The sequence below is a fragment of the Petaurus breviceps genome, unplaced genomic scaffold (assembly GCF_028583685.1).
Source record: "Petaurus breviceps papuanus isolate PSGF00001 unplaced genomic scaffold, PetGlider_PUasm1.0 379, whole genome shotgun sequence".
Taxonomy (NCBI): domain Eukaryota; kingdom Metazoa; phylum Chordata; class Mammalia; order Diprotodontia; family Petauridae; genus Petaurus; species Petaurus breviceps.
In genome coordinates, this window is record NW_027186303.1 from 3,851,586 (window position 1) to 3,870,017 (window position 18,432).

Here is an 18,432-nt window from a genome sequence, read left to right on the forward strand (position 1 = left end):
TTCATTTGAAAACTGCCTGTTCATATCCTTTGACAATTTATGAATTGCGGAATGACTTGTATTCTTATAAATTTTTTTTAAGCAATTGGGGTTAAGTAGCTTGCTCAAGGCTACACAGCCAGGTGTTTCTGGGTGGGTGCTAAGTGTCTGAGCCCGGGATTCGATCCCCAGGTCATCCTGACACTGGGGCCAATGCTCTTACTCGCTGTGCTACCCGGCTGCCACCTCACAAATAATTTAGATAGTATTAGAATTAATTGTTCTTTAAATATTTGGTAGATTTCACTTGTAAACCTATCTGGCCCTGGGGATTTTATCTTAGGGAATTCATTGATAGCTTGTTCATTTTCTTTTTCTGAAAATAGGCTATTTAGTATTTTACTTCCTCTCCTGTTAATCTATGCAATTTTTATCTCTTGTTGTTGGGCTTTGTTAGTAATATGATTTATGTGGGCTTATTTTATATCCTGTAACTTTGATAAATTTGTTTATTATTTCAAGTAATTTTTTACTTGATTCTCTAGGCTTCTCTAAGTATATCATCATATCATCTGCAAAGAGTGACAGCTTTGTTTCTTCTTTGCCTATTCTAATTCATTTGATTCCTTTTTCTTCTCTTATTGCTAAAGCTAACATTTCTTGTATCTTATTGAATAATAGTGATGATAATGGATATCCTTGTTTCACCCTGAACTTATCTGAAATGCTTCTAGCTTACCCCTATTACATTAATGCTTGTTGATGGTTTTAGATAGATGCTACCTATCATTTTAAGGAAGACTCCATTTATTCCTATGTTTAAAAAATAGAATTGGCCAGATGGAAAAGTTTATAAAAAAATCTACTGAAAATGGAGAAGGAAGTACAAAAACTAATTGAGGTAAACAACTTCCTATAATTTAGTATAGGGCTAGTGGAAGCTAATGATGCTATGAAACATCAAGAATTAATCATATAAATTCAAAAGAATGAAAAAAAATAGATGGAAATGTAAAATAGCTCCTTAGAAAAATAACTCACCTGGGAAATAAATCCAAGAGAGACAATGTCAGAATCATTGGACTCTCTGAAAGCCATAATAAAAAGGAGGACCTGGATAGCATCTTTCAAGAAATTATCAAGGAAAACTGCCCTGATATCCTAGATCTAGAAGGCAAAATAGCCATTGAAAGAATCTACTGATCCCTTCCGGAAAGAAATCCCAAATTACAAACTCCAAGAAACATTATAGCCAAATTACAAAACTATTCTGTCAAGTTCATTCAATGAAATAGAAGGATTTTAAACCTTCATAGGGATTATTCTTCTCCAGCCCCTTATCTTTACTCTGTATGTTTGTCTCTCAACTTGAAGTGTATTTCTTGTAAACAACATCTGCTTACATTTTATGGGCAATTCATCTCATTCACATTCACATTTATGATTACTAACTATGTATTTCCCTTCATCCTATTTTCCTCAGATTTGTCCTCTCTCTTCTTTCACTCTTTCCCTCCTCACCAGTATTTTGCTTCTGTCTACTGCCTCCCCCAGTCTCCCTTCTCTTCTGTTAGTCCCCTTCCACTTACTTAATTTTCTCCCTACTTTCATGTTGGGTAAGTTAGATTTCTATATTCAACTGATTGTGTATATTATTCCCTTTTTGAGCCAATACTGATGAGAGTAAGTTTCAAGAGATACTTGTCACCTACCCTCCTATCTTTCTCTCCAGTGTAGTAGGTTTTTTCATGCTTCTCGATTTGAAATAATTTACCCCATTCTACATCTGCCTTCCTTCTGTACCCAGTGTACTCCTCTTTCTCATTCCATGATTATTTTTTATCATTTCCTCAAATTCACCTTTTACACATCTATTTCTTCTAGCTCTACTATTAGTAGTGCAATTTTTGAGAATTACAAGAATCATCTTCTCACAGAGGAATGCAGTCCATCCCCATGGAATCCTTTATATTTTCTTTTCCCTTTTTACTCATTTTATGCTTTTTTGGTTCAGATTCCTTAGTTAATTCTGATCTTTTCCTTATGAAACCTTGAAATCCTTCTATTTCATTGAATGACTATTTTTTTCCTTGAGGTATTATGCTTAGGTTTGCCAGGTAAGTGATTTTTGGTTATAATCCTATCTTCTTTGCGTTTTGTAATATCATGTTTTATGACTTCTGATTCTTTAATGTTGCATATGCTAAATCATTTGTAATCCTGATTGTGGCTCCCAGATATTTAAATTTTTTTCTTTCTGGTCATTTGTAGTACCTTTTCCTTGACCTGATAGTTCTCTAATTTTTTATAATGTTCCTTGGAGGTTTTATTTTGGATTCTCTTTTCTGAGGTGATCAGTAGATTCTTTCAATGTCTATTTTACCCTATGGTTCCAGGATATTTTATGTTTGTTTGGAGGTAAATATGGGACAGTTATGGTGATTAAATGCTTTCTCCGCCTGGATAGTTTCTTGAAAGACGATGGCTAGGCTCTCTTTTTTGATCATGTCTTTCAGGTAGTCTAATTATTCTTGAATTATCTCTCAATCTGTTTTCCAGCTCAGCTGTTTTTCTAATGTGATGATTCACATTTTCTTCTATTTTTTCATTTTCATTTCTTTTGACTTTGTTTTATTGTTTCTCGATGTCTCATGGAATCATAAGCTGGTACTTGCCCAATTCTAATTTTCAATGTATTATTTTCTTCAGTGAACTTTTGTACCTCCTTTTCCATTTGGTCAGTTCTGCTTTTTAAGGAGTTCTTTTCTTCAGTGAATTTTGGAAATTCTTTTACCATTTGGCCATTTCTATTTTTTAAGGTGTAATTTTCTTCAGTGTGTATGTATGTCTGTGTGTATGCAGGTGCACACCTCTTTTACCAAGTTGTCAATTCTCTTTTCATAATTTTCTTGCATCACTCTCATTCCTTTTTGAAATTGTTCATGTATCACTCTTAACCCTTTAACTCTTCCATAAATTTTTGTTGGGCTTGGATTCAGTTAGCATTTTTTTTGAGACTTTGCTTGTAGCTGTTTTCACATTGTTGTATTGTTCTGAATTTATGTCTTTGTTTTTGTTGCTGTTACCTTGTTTTTCCAGCCAATTTCTTGATTATGAACTTTATCTTAAAAGTTGTGATCTGCTCACCTGATGTTGGGGAGTCACTACTGCTGTTTTCAGAGCTAGTGTGTGATGTCTGCAAACTTTCAGTGCTTCTATGGTGCTGTCATCTTGGGAGAGGTGTTATCATTGTTTTCTTGGTTTGTGCTTTTTTGTGTTCTTGGTTTTGTTGCTCTTGGTTTGTGTTCTTTTTCCAGGATGGTCATTGTTCCCCTTCAGCTACAAGTGTTAGTGCTCCCCTCTGCCTTGCAACTGAGGCCCCCATTATTCCCCTGTCAATGACCACAAGTGCTCTTCTCTGTAACTCAGAACTGTGTGTGGGCAATAGAGTTGCTGGTCAGTACCAGCTTCTCCCAGTGCTAGCAAAGGGTCCCCTATAATCTCTTTCTGACCTGTTGTCCAACCCCTCTTACCCCCTCTTACCATCTTTGGGCTAAGAGCTCCCAAACCTGCTGCTTGCATGGCCCACTGCTGTTGCTGCTGCTTTACTTCAGCATGGCTCCCGCCCCAGTGTCACAGACCTCTCCCACCAACCTCCTAATTTGTCTGAGGCTGGAAAAGTGTATCACTCTGACCTTTTGTTGGCTCTACTGCTCCAAAATGTGATTTGAGAAGTTATTTCAAAGTTATTTAGAGAGGAATATGAATAGTTTAGCTGTTTTCTGCCTGTAATCTGCTATCTTGGCTCCACTCTAGCTCAATACTTAATCCACTATGTTATGCTACCTCTATTTATGTTGATATTAAGCTGTTTATGTGTATATAAATAATTAAATAAATGGATATAATTAATTAATAAAATTATAAACAATTTTAAAAGATTGCTGTGTACATGTTACCATTGTTTTGTGTTATTAAACAAAATGACTTCCAATAACTTAAGGGGCATAGTAGTGAGATCAAAATTATGCAAGGACCTGTTGATTAGTTACTGCTTGTCATTCACTAAATCAGTGATACCAAGATAGTAACTGCCATTTTATTATTACACTAAGAGCTCAGACTATACCAAAAACTTAACCAGTCAATAATCTCACATCACTAGTTTCTGTAAATCAAGAGCAACATAGAAAAATTAAATTTTACCAGAAACAGGAGAGGAAGATAATATTATACCCCAGGTGGCACAGTGGGTATAGCACTGAGCTTAGAATCAGAAAAACTCGTCTTCCAGAGTTAAAATCTGGCCTCAGACACTTAGTAGCTGTGTGACTCTGGACAAGTCACTTAACCCTTTTTATTTAAGTTCCTCATCTATAAAGTGAGTTAGAGAAAGAAATGACAAAGCACTTCAGTGTCTTTGCCAAGAAAACCCCAAATGGTATCACAAAGAAGTCGGACACAACTGAAGAATAACTGAACAACAACAGAGAGAAGATTAGTCTTAAAGTTTATTAGCAGAATTGATTTGGATAGTGATTAACAACCTTCTCTGCCTCAGTTTACTCTTTTTAGAAATGAGAATGATGTTACCAGTGTCTACTTCAAAGGGTTACTCTGAAAATGCTTTATTATTATTATTATTTTTTAGATTTTGCTTTTTTTGGAGGGGGGAAGGTAGGGCAGTTGGGGTTAAGTGACTTGCCCAAGGTCACGCGGCTAATTTTTTTTTGTGCTAAGTGTCTGAGGCTGGATTTGAACTCAAGTCCTCCTGACTCCAGGGCTGGTGCTCTATTCACTGTGCCACTTAGCCACCCCTCTGAAAATGCTTTATAAACTTTAAAGCACTATAGAAATTTGAGCTGCTGTTATGTGTTGAATAGATGGATTTTGGTAAAACTTATAAAATAATTATGCATATTAAGGCACATGTTATAATTAATTTATAAATTGGAAGATATTTTTTGGAGATGAAGTCAAGAGGGAGAGTAATGGTAGAATACATTTCTTGGAAAATAGAAGCAAGATAGATGAAATAGGACTGTGTGCTCAAGATAAAAAGTTTTCCAGTCCCAGCTCAATTAGCTTCAGAATGCTTGGAAAAAGGTTACTTGGATTGACATGGGACTTAGGGGACCCAATGTTTGATTTTCTGAACTTGGTAAAACAAGGTATAAGGATAAGGGAGATTTAGGGATTTTTGCATTAAAAAATGATAAATCGGGAAACAAAATTCCGAAATCTGATTTTATTTTAATTGCAACAGATGTCACTGCTTTATTTTAAAAATAGAGCATTTTCAGTTTCTACAAATAAAACAAATTTTTCATGTAGTCCTGTTAATTAACACCCTAAGAAAACATATAGAAAAACCTTTCTAGTCATTATAATATTCTTATATTTAATATATTTTGTCACATCCACTTAGAGTGGCAAATATTAGGCAAAAATGGAATTTTAGCTTAAAAAATATCTTTTTTTCTGTGTTTCATGTTTTCTGCTTTGTAAGTACCTATGAGACATAGGGTATAGTGAGCATAACATTCAATAGATATTAAGATACTTAAAATCTTAAGGTGAAATTTTAAAGAAGTTAGACTTTATTCAGTTTTTGCATTAAGTTGATTAAAAATTAATCATCATCTCATCTTTATCAATTGAACATCTTGATACCACCATGTAACTGTTTAATTTCCCTTTTCGGTTGAGACCATTGCTTTATTCTCTTGGTTGAGAAACTTCACTGACCTAACCAACTTGGCAAGATAACTTTCTACTGTCTTGGTTTCATTACTCTCGGGAACAGAGCCTACTACATACACTGTGGGTTTTGATTATCAGTAGCAGAATCTCTTTTTTGACTCATGTAAATAAGACTTTAATTAATTAGAGATTAATTTTCAAATGCATTAAATAAAGAAAATCAAAAGGAGAAAATGTGAATATGACATTGAAAAACAAACTGACATACCATTAAGGTGTTGATTTTATTTCTGATCTCTTTTTCAGGCTGATTCTCAAAATGCTCACTGTTCACAATGCTAATAGAGTTCTTTCAGTGATTGGACTGAAGGCATTAGATCAGCTCCTGACTTCAGGTATTTAATTTACTTAGAACTCATTTTTTAAAAGGTCAAACTCTTTATTAATGTATTTTAACTTTCTTTGTATTTTGCTAGAAATCATAACAGAATTACTCATGAAGTTTGAATTTTAGGTATTCAGATCCCGTAACAGGAAAAAATTAATTATTGGCCTTACATGTTTGTTGGTTTCCCTCTTTTCTTATTAATTCAATGGCATTAATCCTGCTGATCACAGCTTTTACTCTGGAATTTTTTTTTAAATTTTTGTTTCTTAAGAAAGAATTAAGAGGAAAAGAAGTTGAAAAGCAGTGGAAGTGAACTGAGAAAGGAACATTTTTAAAACAATGATGAATTGATATTCAGAGAATCAAAGAGCTTACATTTTGAAAATACATATAATCCTTTTAGTCTGCAGAAAAAAATTGATGAGACTGTATTAGACATTCTTATCTGTGTTTTACTTTAACCTCATCCTTTTTTTAAAGGTATTTTAATTTTAAATATTAGCATCCTCAGATTGGCAATAAATGGGAATTGAAAGAAATCTCATTGATGTGTATAGAAATCAGTATTTATATAATGTTAGAGTTAAAATTTTTTTAAAGTACTATTTCTTCAGAATTCAGAAATTAGAAAAGTTTCAGTGTGTATTAAAGTAATTTCAGATGTTATCTTTAAGTCACTAGATTAATTATTTTGAGTTGTCTTTTACATGAACATGACCATAACTTTTGAATAAACTAAGTAGTTTAACAAAAAAAAAAGTCCAGAAACATGACTATCACATAAGAACTTTGGATCTTCTGAGTACCAAAAGAACTATTAATTTTTGGTTTCTTTATATAGATCTGATGACTTTGCGGATATTGGAAGAAGATTGCAGTGATGTGTTCACATTAATTTTTGATGCCATGCATACATTTACTGCTAATGAAGAGATCCAAAAGTTTGGCTGTAAAATTTTACATGTGCTTTTTGAGAAAGGTATTCAAATTTTTTGTATTTTATCTTTCTTTCATTAAAAATATTTTTGAATTCCACGTCCCCCTACCCCCATACCTCTCCCCAATACATTGAGAAGGCAAGCTAGATGTTAGCCATTATACACATGAAATCAAGAAAAAACTTGTTTCTGTATTAGCCATGTTCCTTCCAAAAGCAAGAAAAATAAAGAAAATGAAAAATCATGAGCTTATCGATTCTCTCTGGAGGTGCATAGCATATTTCATTGTTAGTCCTCTGGAATTGTCTTGGATCATTGTATTGATCAGTCGCTAAGTCATTCACAGTCGATCATTTTACAGTGTTGCTGCTATTGGTTCTTTTGGTTCTGTTCACTTCACTTTGCATCAGTTCATGTGTCTTCCCCAAGTTTTTTTGAAACCATCCCCCTCATCATTTCATTTAGTATTCCATCATAATTATATATCACAACTTTTTCAGTTATTCCCCAAATGATGGACATCTCTTTAATTTCCAATTCTTTGCATCCACAAAAAGAGTGGCTACAAATAATTTTGTCCATATAGGTCCTTTTCTTTTTTTTTTTTTTGTCTCTGAGATACAGACTTAGTAATGGTATTGCTAGCTCAAAGGGTATACAAAGTTTTATAGCCCTTTGGGCATATTTCCATATTGTTATTCAGAATGATTGGGTCAGTTTACAACTCCACCAGCAGTTAGTTCATTAGTATCCTAATTTTTCCATATTCCCTCCAACATTTGTCATTTTCCTTTTCTGTTATGTTAGCCAATCTTTTGGGTGTGAGGTGATGCCTCAGTTGTTTTAATTTGCATTTCTCCAGTCAGTTGTGATTTAGAACATTTTCTCATTATGGATATAGATAGCTTTGATTTCTTCATCTGAAAACTGCCTCTTCATATCTTTGGTCATTTATTAATTGGGGAATGGCTTATATTTTATGAATTTGACTCAGTTCCCTCTATATTGGAGAAATTAGACCTTTATCAGGTAAACTTGCTGTAAAAAGTTGTTCATAATTTCCTACTTCCCTTCTAATTTTGGCTGCAGTGCTTTTGTTTGTGTAAAACCTGTTTATTTTAATTCAATCAAAATTATTCATTTCACTTTCTGTGATCGTCTTTATCACTTGTTTGCTCATAAACTCTTTATCCACATATCTGACAAGTGAAATTTTCTATGTTGCCCTAATTTGTGTATATCATGCTTTATATCTAAATTACATGCTCATTTTGTCCTTATCTTGGTGTAGGGTGTGAGATGTTGGTATATCCTTAGTTTGTGCCAAACTGTTGTCTAGTTTTCCCAGCAGTTTTGTTGAATGGGGAATTCTTGTTTTCAAAACTTGGATGTTTGGATTTATTTATCACACATTAGATTTCTATGGTCATTTACTACTGTATATTGTGTATCTAATCTATTCTACTGGTCTACCACTCTGTTTCTTATGGAGTACCAGATTGTTTGATGATTGCTGCTTTGTAATATGGTTTAAAATCTGGTATTGTTAGGCCACTTTCTTTCACATCCCCCCCCCCCACCCTGATTCCCTTGATCTTCTTGGCCTTTTGTTTTTTTTCAGATTAATTTTTTTTTTATCTCTATAAAAGAATTCTTTTGTAGTTTATTGTTATGGCACTGAGTAAGTAAATTAATGTAGTAACTAGAATTGTTTTATCATATTGGTTCAGCCTACCCATGAGGAATTAACATTTCTCCTTTTGTTAAGATCTGTCTTGATTTGTGAGAGAATTGTTTTATGATTGTGTTCATATAGGTCATGGTAGGTAGACTCCCAAGTATTTTATATTGCTTCTAGTTATTTTAAATGGAATTTCTCTCTTTATCTCTTGCTGCTGGACTTTGTTGGTAATATATATGTATATAAATAATGATTATTTCTATGTTTTTAAAAAATATCCTTCAACCTTACCAAATTTGTTAATTGTTTCAACTAGTATTTTAGTTGATTCTCTAGGATTTTCTGAGCACACCATCATATTGTCTGGAAAGATTGGTAGTTTTGTTTCTTGCTGTCTATTCTTATTCCTTTAATTTCTTTTTCTTGTCTTATTGCTATAGCTAGTATGTCTAATATAGTATTGAATAATAGTGACAGTGGACATCCTTGCCTCACCTCTGAACTTATGGGGAAGACGTCTAGTTTATCCCCATTAAACTTAATGCTTGCTCTTGGTTTTAAATAACTACTACTTTTAATTTTAAGAAAGCACCATTTATTCCTAAGCTTCCTATTGTTTATAGGTGTTGTATTTTCTCAAAAGACTTCTACATCCATCTGTTCAATTTCTTTTTCTGAGATAGGGTTATTTAAGTATTCTTTTTCCTCTTTCGTCCTCTTTCCTCCTTCTTCCTTGATCTGGACAATCAATATTTTTGTAAATATTTATCCATTTCTTTCAGATTGTTTTTGTTTTCTTGGTGTAGAGTTGGGCAAAATAGTTCCTAATAATTTTTAAATTTTCATCTTTATTGGTGGTACATTCACCCCTTTAATTTTTGATACTGGTAATTTGGTTTTCTTTCTCTCTCTCTTTCTCTCTCTCTTTTTAAGTCAAAGTAACCAATGATTTATCTATTTTATTTTTTTTCTTAAAACTAAATCCAGTTTTATTTTTTGATTTCATGTTTTTTTTTTTAAACTTTCAGTCATCTTAGTCTCTCCTTTGTTTTTCAGGATTTCAATTTTGATGTTTACTTGGGGATTTTAAAATTTGTTCTTTTTCTGGTTGTTTTAGTTCCATGCCCAGTTGATTGATGTGCTGTGTTTCTGTTTTATTGATGTAAGTGATAAGAAATATAAATCTTCCTTCCTCTAAGTACTGTTTTGGTGGCATCCCAGAAACTTTGGTATCATGATGTCTCATTATTATCTTTAATGGAATTAATTATTTTTTTCTACCCATTCATTTTTTGGGATTAGATTATTTTGTTCCAATTAATTTTTAATATGTGCCTTCAAAGCACAGATATATAATTTTTAATGTATTATGGACCAGAAAGTGTACATTTAATATTATCTGATTTTCTGTATTTTTTGTGAAATTTTTATGCCCTAATACATGGTTAGTTTTTTGAACTTGCCATGCATAGCTGAGAAAAAAATACACTCCTTTCTGTTCCCATTGTTACCTCTAAAAGTCTAACTTTTCTAAAATTCTTTTCATCTCCTTAACTTCTTATTTATTTTATGGTTAGATTCATCTAGTTCCAAGAAGGTAAAGTTGAGCTCCCTCACTAGCATAGTTTTGCTGTTTCCTCTAGTATTTCATTTAACTTTTCCTCTAAGCAATAGAATACTATGCCATTTGGTGCATATTTGTTTAGTGATGGTACTACTTCATTGTCTATAGTACTTTTTTTGGGGGGGGGATTTGTCTTTTTGAAGGGGGGAAGGCAGGGTAATTGGAGTTAAGTGAATTGCCCAAGGTCACGCAGCTAGTAAGTGTTAAGTGTCTGAGGCTGGATTTGAATTTAGGCCCTCCTGACATCAGGGCTGGTGCTCTATTTGCTGTGCCACCTAACTGCTCCTATAGTACTTTTTTATAAAATGTAGTGCCCCTGATTTTATTTTTTAATGAAATTTTTTTTTTGCTTTTTTTTTTGGAGGGCAATTGGAGTTAAGTGATTTGCCCAAGGTCACATGGCTAGTTTTTTTTTTGTGTGTGTGTGTGTGTGTTAAGTGTCTGAGAACAGATTTGTACTCAGGTTCTCCTGACTCCAGGATTGGTGCTCTATTCACAGCACCACCTAGCCACCCCCTTTTAAAATGAGTTTTATCTTTGCTTTTGGTTTGTCTGAGACCATTGTCTTTTTTACTTAAATTCAATCTTAAGAGATTCTGTTCCAGCGCCTTATTTTAATTGTGTGTCTTTCTGTTTCAGGCATGTTTTTTCTATACCATATATTTTTTGAATCTAGTTTCTAGTCTATTCTGCTACCTCTTTCCATTTTTTTGGGTGAATTCATGTCATTCACATTCATAGTTCTTATTACTAACTTTTTTATCCTTCCCTCTTTTATCTGTCTCTTCAAAATATGTTTTGCACATGACCTTTCCTTCCCATAATCTGCCTTACCTCTTATATCTCCCCTGAGCTTCCCTACACCCTCCCCCTCCCCTTCCCAACCTTTTTCATTTATCCCATTTTCTACTTCTCCAACTTCTCTGCTGGGTGAAATAGTTTTTTCTACTGCAGTGTGTATGTGTTTGTGTGTGTGATTGCGCTTGTGCACACACGCGCACACACACACACACACACACACACACACACACACATATATATATATATATATAAAATGTTCTTCCATCTTTGAACTAGTTCAGATGATAATGAGATTCAAGCCTTGTCTTTCCCCCCCACCCCACATTTTCTTTTCTGATGTAAAAATTCTTCCTCTTTTATATGGTATAATTTCCTCCCTTTTTTCTCTCCTTTCTCCCTCCTTGCAGTGAGCATTCCTCTTTCTTTCCCTCCATTTTTTCCTTGAGATCATCTCAGTATAGCTGATTTATAGCCATGCCCTTTGTCTATATAGACTCCTGATGGTCTTTCTCATGATAAAGTTTTCATCTGGTTTCAGCATTTGGAATTTGGCTATAATATTCTTGGGAGTTTCTACTTTGAGATTTCTTTCATGAGGTGATCAGTGAGTTTTTTTATATTCTGCTCTGCCCTTTGATTCTAAGACAGCTGGCCAGTTTTCCTTAATAATTTCTTGATGTGATGTGTAAACTCTTTTTTTTTTTATTAAATAGGATTTTTTCCTTTCAGTTACATGTCAAAAAAATTTTAGCATTCGTTTTTAAAAGATTGAGTTCCAAATTTTTCTCCTTCCCCTCCCCTCTTCTGAAAATGGTAGGTAGTTTGATATGTTCTTTTTTTGTCTTTATTAGTCAGTCTGATAAGTATGAGATGGTACCTCAGAGTTGTTTTAATTTGAATTTCTCTGATCAAAAGTGATTTAGAGCATTTTTTCATGTGATGATTGATTTGATTTCTTCATCTAAAATCTGCTTGTTCATATCCTTTGGCCATTTATAATTTGGGAATGGCTCGTATTGGTGTAAATTTGGCTTAATTCTCTATATAGTTGAGAATTAATGCCTTTATCAGAGACACTTGATATAAAGATTGTTTCCCAGCATTCTGATTTTCTTCTAATCTTGGTTGCATTGGTTTTGTTTTACAAAAGCTTTTAAATTTAATATAATCAAAATTATCTATTTTACTTTTTGTAAGGCTAGCTATTTCTTGTTTGGTCATGAATTCTTCCCCTCTCCATAGATCTAATAGATAGACTATTCCTTGCTCCTCCAATTTGTTTATGTCTAAAGTCTGTCATATCTAACTTTTCTCATATTCTATTTACTTTCTTATTTACTTTTTGGTTGTGTTTATCGAGTACTGAAAGGGGACAGTTAAGGTCCCCCTCTTGTATAGTTTTGCTTTGTATTTCTTCCTGTCACTCACTTAACTTCTCCTCTAAGAATTTGGATGCTATACCACTTAGTGCATATATGTTTAGTACTGATACTGCTTCATTGTTTATGATACCTTTTAGCAAGATGTAGTAAGTGATTCTTGGTTGTAGACCTAGCTCCTTTCTCTTCCCATGGCTTCTGATTCTTTTTTGTTTTTTGGAAGGCAATTGGGGTTAAATGACTTGCCCAAGGTCACAGGCTAGTTTTTTGTGTTAAGTGAAGCTGGGTTTGAACTCAGGTCCTCCTGATTCCAGGGCCAGTGCTCTATTCACTGTGCCACCTAGCTGTCTTTTCTGATTCTTTAATGTTGCAGCTGTCAAGTCTTGTGAAATCCTGATTGTGATTCCCCAATATCTGAATGTTTTTTGTCTGATCACTTGTATTTTTCCCTTGTTCTGAAATTTGGCTATAATCTCCCTTGTGGTTTTTATTTTGGGATCTTTTACCTGAAGCAATAAAGGAATTTTTTCAATATTTTTACCCTTTTGTTTCAGAACATCAGGGCTGTTTTCCTTGATAATTTCTTAAAAGACACTGTCCAGATCCACATTTTGATTATGGCTTTCAGGTAGTCCAGTGATTCTGATATTGTCCCTCCTGGATCCCAGGTCTCTTGTTTTACCTATGAGGTATTTTATATTTTCTTCCATTTTGTCATTATTTTAATTTGTTGGTTGATTCTTGATGTCTCATAGAGCCATTAGCTTCTACTTGCCTAATTCTAACTGTTAAGGTGTTGTTTCCCTGCATTAGCTTTTGTACTTTCCTTTGCATTTGGCTAGTTGTACTCTTTTAGAAGTTGTTTTCTTCAGTGGATTTTTATATCTCCCTTTCCAGTTGGATTATATTATAATATATATATATATATAATAATAATAAGCCAGTTATATTTTGAAAGCAGTTTTCCAAGCTTTTAACTCTTTCTTCATAATTTTCTTTTCTCACTTTCATTTCTTTTTCCATTTTAAAATTTTCTCTTTCTTATATAATTTTTAAGCTCCCTTTTGAGCTCTTCCAGGAGTTCTTTTTGGACTTGAGACCACTTCCTGTTTTTCTTTGGGGCTTTGTCCATAGGTGTTTTGAAATTATTGTCCTCTTTTGAGTTTGTGTCTTGGTTTTACTTGTCACCATAATAACTGGTCAGATTCTTTTTGTTGTTGTTGTCTTTTGCTCATCTTTTTTCCCCCCTTTTTCCTTTCTTTTCATTTTGAGCTCTCCTCCCAGGGTAGAAGGGGACACTCTCAGGCTTCTTGTGCCAGTAACTGTAGTCCCTGGCTATTTACCTGGTGTTGCCCTGAGTCCCCTAGGGGACCCCTGTATCTACCACTGTGCATCGGGGTTTTCTGGTGTTGCTAGAGGCTGTAGGGCTCTGGCAGCTTACCTGGTGCTGAGCCAAAATTCTAGTGATGGTGTCTGCTGTGTGCTGAGACTGGGTGGGATGTTTCTGCATTTCCCCTTGCCTCCAATGAAGTACATGGAAGTTTACAGCAGCTGGAAGCTGTATTTTATAGAAGCTGGAAGTTGGAAACAGGAAGTTCTACTCTATGTAAGTAGAGAAGGAACTGACTACAAGGGACCAAGTATCCAGTTAGACATGGTGTGCTCTCTCTCTCTCTTTCTTCCTTCCCTTCCTTCCTTTCTTTCCTTTCTTCTCTCTCCACATAGGGTATCATACCCTTACCTGCTGGTGCCCTTTCCAAAGGGATTGTAAATTATAATCTCTGAAACTTTTTTTTTTTCCCTCCTAAAGACCAGGCTTAATCCCAAATCACTCTGGAATCAGACCAAACCCTTCTTGGTCACTATTTTTTTTTCATTTTTAAATTGTTTTATCATTTTTTGATGTTTCATAGAGTCACTTGTTCCATTTTACTTTTTAAGAAATTATTTTAATTTACTTCTCCTTTTTAAGAAAACATTTTCTTCCATGAGCTTTTGTACATCTTTTTCCATTTTTCCATTTCTTCCTTTTAAGGATTTCTTTTTATCAGTGAAGTTTTGTACTTCTTTTACTGTTTGACCAATCATGTCTTCTCTTTTTTGCAAATTTTGTACCTCTTTTAGCAAGCTATTAATTCTCTTTTTGTAATTTTCTTGCATTGCTCATTTATTTTCCCAACTTTTCCCCTACCACTCTCATCAATTTATTTTATTTTTTCTACTTAATAGTCTTTTAATTTTTCCAATTAAATGTAAAGATAGTTTTCAGCATTCACTTTCAGATTTTGAATTCCAGATCTTCCTCCCTTCTTTCTTCCTTCTCCTCCTCGTTGCCTAAGACAGCAAGCAATCTGATATAGGTTATACATGTACAGTCATGTTAAACATATTTCCACATTAGTCATTTTGTCTCATCTGATTTTTAAAGTCCTCTTTTCCCCCTCTTTCTTTAGCTGTTCCTGGAATTCTCTTTTGTCTTGTGTCCTATCTGCATTTTTTTCCTTTGAGGCTTTGCTTGTAAGTGTTTTCATGTTGTCTTTTTGTGATTTGGGGTCTTGATCTTTCCTGTCACCATAGTACCTTTATGTGTTCACTTTATTTTTTTCTTTTTGGTTGTACTCATTTTTGCATCTTATTTCTTGATTTTGAACTTTATTTTAAAGTTCCTTATGTACCTTAGGGGTATTGCTGTTTTCACTTAGTCCCAGGAGTCTTTAAGTTTGTGGTTCTTTCGTGGTGGTATTGTGGAAGAAGTGTGGTCACTGGTCTTCTGGTCCATACCCAAGTAGGGGCCTTGCTTCTTTTGGACTGCAAGTACTAGCACTTCCCTCTGCCCTGGAACTGCCAACTGATACTGGGTATGAGCATTGAAACTGACAAGTAGTGCCCTGTTCCATGCCAAGTGTCAGCACAGTGTTCCCTCATAAGAGATAAGATTTGCAGTTAAGTAAAACCTATTTTACTTGTGGAATGGTTTAGAGAGCTGTCCTTCAAGCCAAGAAGACCTAGGAATTCTGCTTTTGACATTTTTGTTGTGTGGTTCTTGGCAAGTAATTGCTTAATTCTCTAAGCATCTCCACAGTGGGGGAGAACTTTTCCTTGTCTTGGAGTTTCTTTTGCCGATGAAACTACAGGTCCAATATGTATTACTAAGTAAAAAAAAGGTTCTAAATTGTGCTCTTTATTCATAAGTGAATTACTTTGTTGTTTTGTATGTAATAGGGTTCATTCAGATACACTAGTCTTTAGAGAATTGATGGGAGTGTTGTGGCATGGGACAAGGTATTAATTTCTGCAAACTGAGTGGTTTATGCCTACAGAGAATTAATAAAACTATAGATCAATGGGTAAGTGAAGACAGAGTTAATGCTAAGTTGTTGCCAGATGTTTCTAAATCTGGCACAAACTATAGAAAGGATTAGAAGAGTATACGTAAAAGGTAGAATGAATTGACTCTTAGGGAAAAGACTTGGCCTTTTTTTTTTTTTTGATAGGACACTAACACTACTCTAGCTTTCAACATTTACCATTGTTTACTTTTCTTATTAAAGAGCCCATTTCTTAAGTGATCATGTGTACATGTTGGTGCTAATTTAAAGAGAAGTCATCGTCAGGATTACATCCAACTCCATGAAGAATGACTACCACTTTTTGTCATTAAAAAAAATTTTTTTTGGAAGGGGGAAGGCAGGACAATTGGGTTAAGTGACTTGCCCAAGGTTACATGGCTAGTAAGTGTTAAATATCTGAGGCCAGATTTGAACTCAGGTCCTCCTGACTCCAACGCTGGTGCTCTATTCACTGAGCCACATAGCTTCCCCTCTCATTTTAAATGTTAATGTGCCAGTATCTTTGTTCATGTTCCTCCATTATATTGAATAACCCCCCATTTTAAAAACCAAACACTGTGTTTTTTAAAAAGTCCTTATTTATGAAAATTATTGTTGGCAATGTTTTTTTTTTAAATATTTTTGGGATCCATTAAGAAAAAGTTGGATTGTAAAGCCTCACTTTCTTCCCAGACTAAACATATGTTTTAGATAGCTGGGCTGCCCTTGGGGAACTCCACTTTCCTATAAAGTAATTCACTTACTTTCCAGTCTACATTTTCACATGTTCTCTTCGTTAATGACTGGTAAAATTTTTATTGAAAGTATGTCTGTGCTTAAATTCAAAATCCTTTATTCTATTAACCTCTTATTTAATAGCATGTTTTGATTTTCGGACAGTAATGAAAATGTGTTTGGTCATAATGTTTTTATTTTTGTTTTCATTTTTCTTGGCTTAGTTTTGTGTAAAGAAAAACTTTTGACTTTAAGGGATTAGTTCAGAAATATTATTTTTCTAATTACACAAAAATCATTGAATAATTCATGCATTTATATAATCCTTAAAGTTTATATTTTCCTTTCTATTTAGTTTCAGAAGAACAACTGACTGAATTTATCGAGAACAATGATTATATGTTTTTGCTGAATGCATTAAAAAGATTTAATCATGAAGAAGAAGTTGTTCTTCATGTTCTACACAGTTTACATTCCCTAGCACTCCCATGTAAGTATCTACAAGTCAAATTGTCATTACCCACAAATATTAATATATACATACTTTCTCCTTTACTGCTAATCACAACTCATAAATGCCTCTTTTTGTGTATAGTTCTTATCAAATCTGTTCTTTCCATCTATTCTTTTATAGGAGTTTAACTGGTTACATTGGAGGCCTACTTTTTATATCTTTTAACATTGTGTGTCCAATTGCAGCATCTTGTATTTTTTGTTACCATTGCTATCAGTACACTACTAGCTTACCATCTTTTCCTATTTATTTCACTTTTTGTGTCTAAATTAGCTTTGATAATATAGTCTTTGTCTATGTGTATTATTGTCTCTTGGAGTAACCCAGAATTTTTTTTCCTCCCACCATGGAAAACCTTGAGATCATTGATGGTATTTTTCAATTTTGTAGATGCTCTTTCCATTGAAGAAGAAAATGATCCTTTTATACTCAGTCAACAAGTACTAGTTAAGTACATACTATGTGCCAGAACATAGCATTAGGCAGAAGTATAAAAAAATGAAATAATTCCTACTTGTAATGAATTTAAATTATAATGAGGGAGACAGCAAGTACAAGTAGAAAGTTAATGAATATAGGTAGGTAGATAGAAATAGTAGTTAAGTACAAATAAATAGATTGGGAGGGAGGTTACTGATAGTTGGGAGGATCAAGAAAGTTTTCTTGAAAAGGGGTGTGTCTAAGCTACATCTTAAAGGAAGAGAGAATGGGTTCCATGAGGTAGAGGTAAAGAGGGTATACACATTCCAAGCAGATGGGGTGGTCAGTGCAAAAGCACTGACCACAGAAATGAATTGTTGTGAGTGAAGAAGAGAGAAAAAGCTTGTTTGGCTAGATCATAGTGTGTGGAAAGGGGCATAATGACAAATAAGGATGGGCCAGGTAATGTAGGGCTTTAAAAGCTATACTCTAGGGGCAGCTAGGTGGCACAGTGAATAGAGCACTGGCCCTGGAATCAGGAGGACCTGAGTACAAATTTGGACTCAGACACTTGACACACTTACTAGCTGTGTGACCTTGGGCAATTCACTTAACCCCAATTGCCTTGCCTTCCCTCTTCCAAAAAAATGCTATATCTTAGTAGATGTCTTCTTGGGCTTGAATGGATAACAAAATTATTCACTGGTGACTATCATTCCATTGATTAGTCTTTTAACTAGGCTATGGCTTAGCCAATAGGAACTGTTGCTAAACCATGTTACAAAGCATGTTTGTAAATGGTAGAACATACCAGACCTTGTGCATCACTATTATAATTTTCAGGAACCCAGAGCTTACCTTCATTCCATGATAAGGTAGAAGATTAGAATGGTAATGGAAGAGATATATGTAGCATTTATAGTGATGGATAAGGCTTCATC

At 34.1% G+C, this 18,432-nt stretch overlaps 1 protein-coding gene across 2 annotated transcripts in view; it reads left to right on the forward strand.

Annotated features, from left to right (window-relative positions):
- The window catches only part of LRRK2 (leucine rich repeat kinase 2), a 244,910-nt gene that overhangs the window by 12,947 nt on the left and 213,531 nt on the right, over nt 1–18,432 (forward strand). For both annotated transcript variants that reach the window (XM_069099462.1, XM_069099463.1), the window contains exons 4-6: nt 5,989–6,077; nt 6,912–7,049; nt 16,913–17,047. In XM_069099462.1, coding sequence (XP_068955563.1) covers nt 5,989–6,077; nt 6,912–7,049; nt 16,913–17,047 — 362 coding nt within the window. The remainder of the gene's footprint in view (nt 1–5,988; nt 6,078–6,911; nt 7,050–16,912; nt 17,048–18,432) is intronic.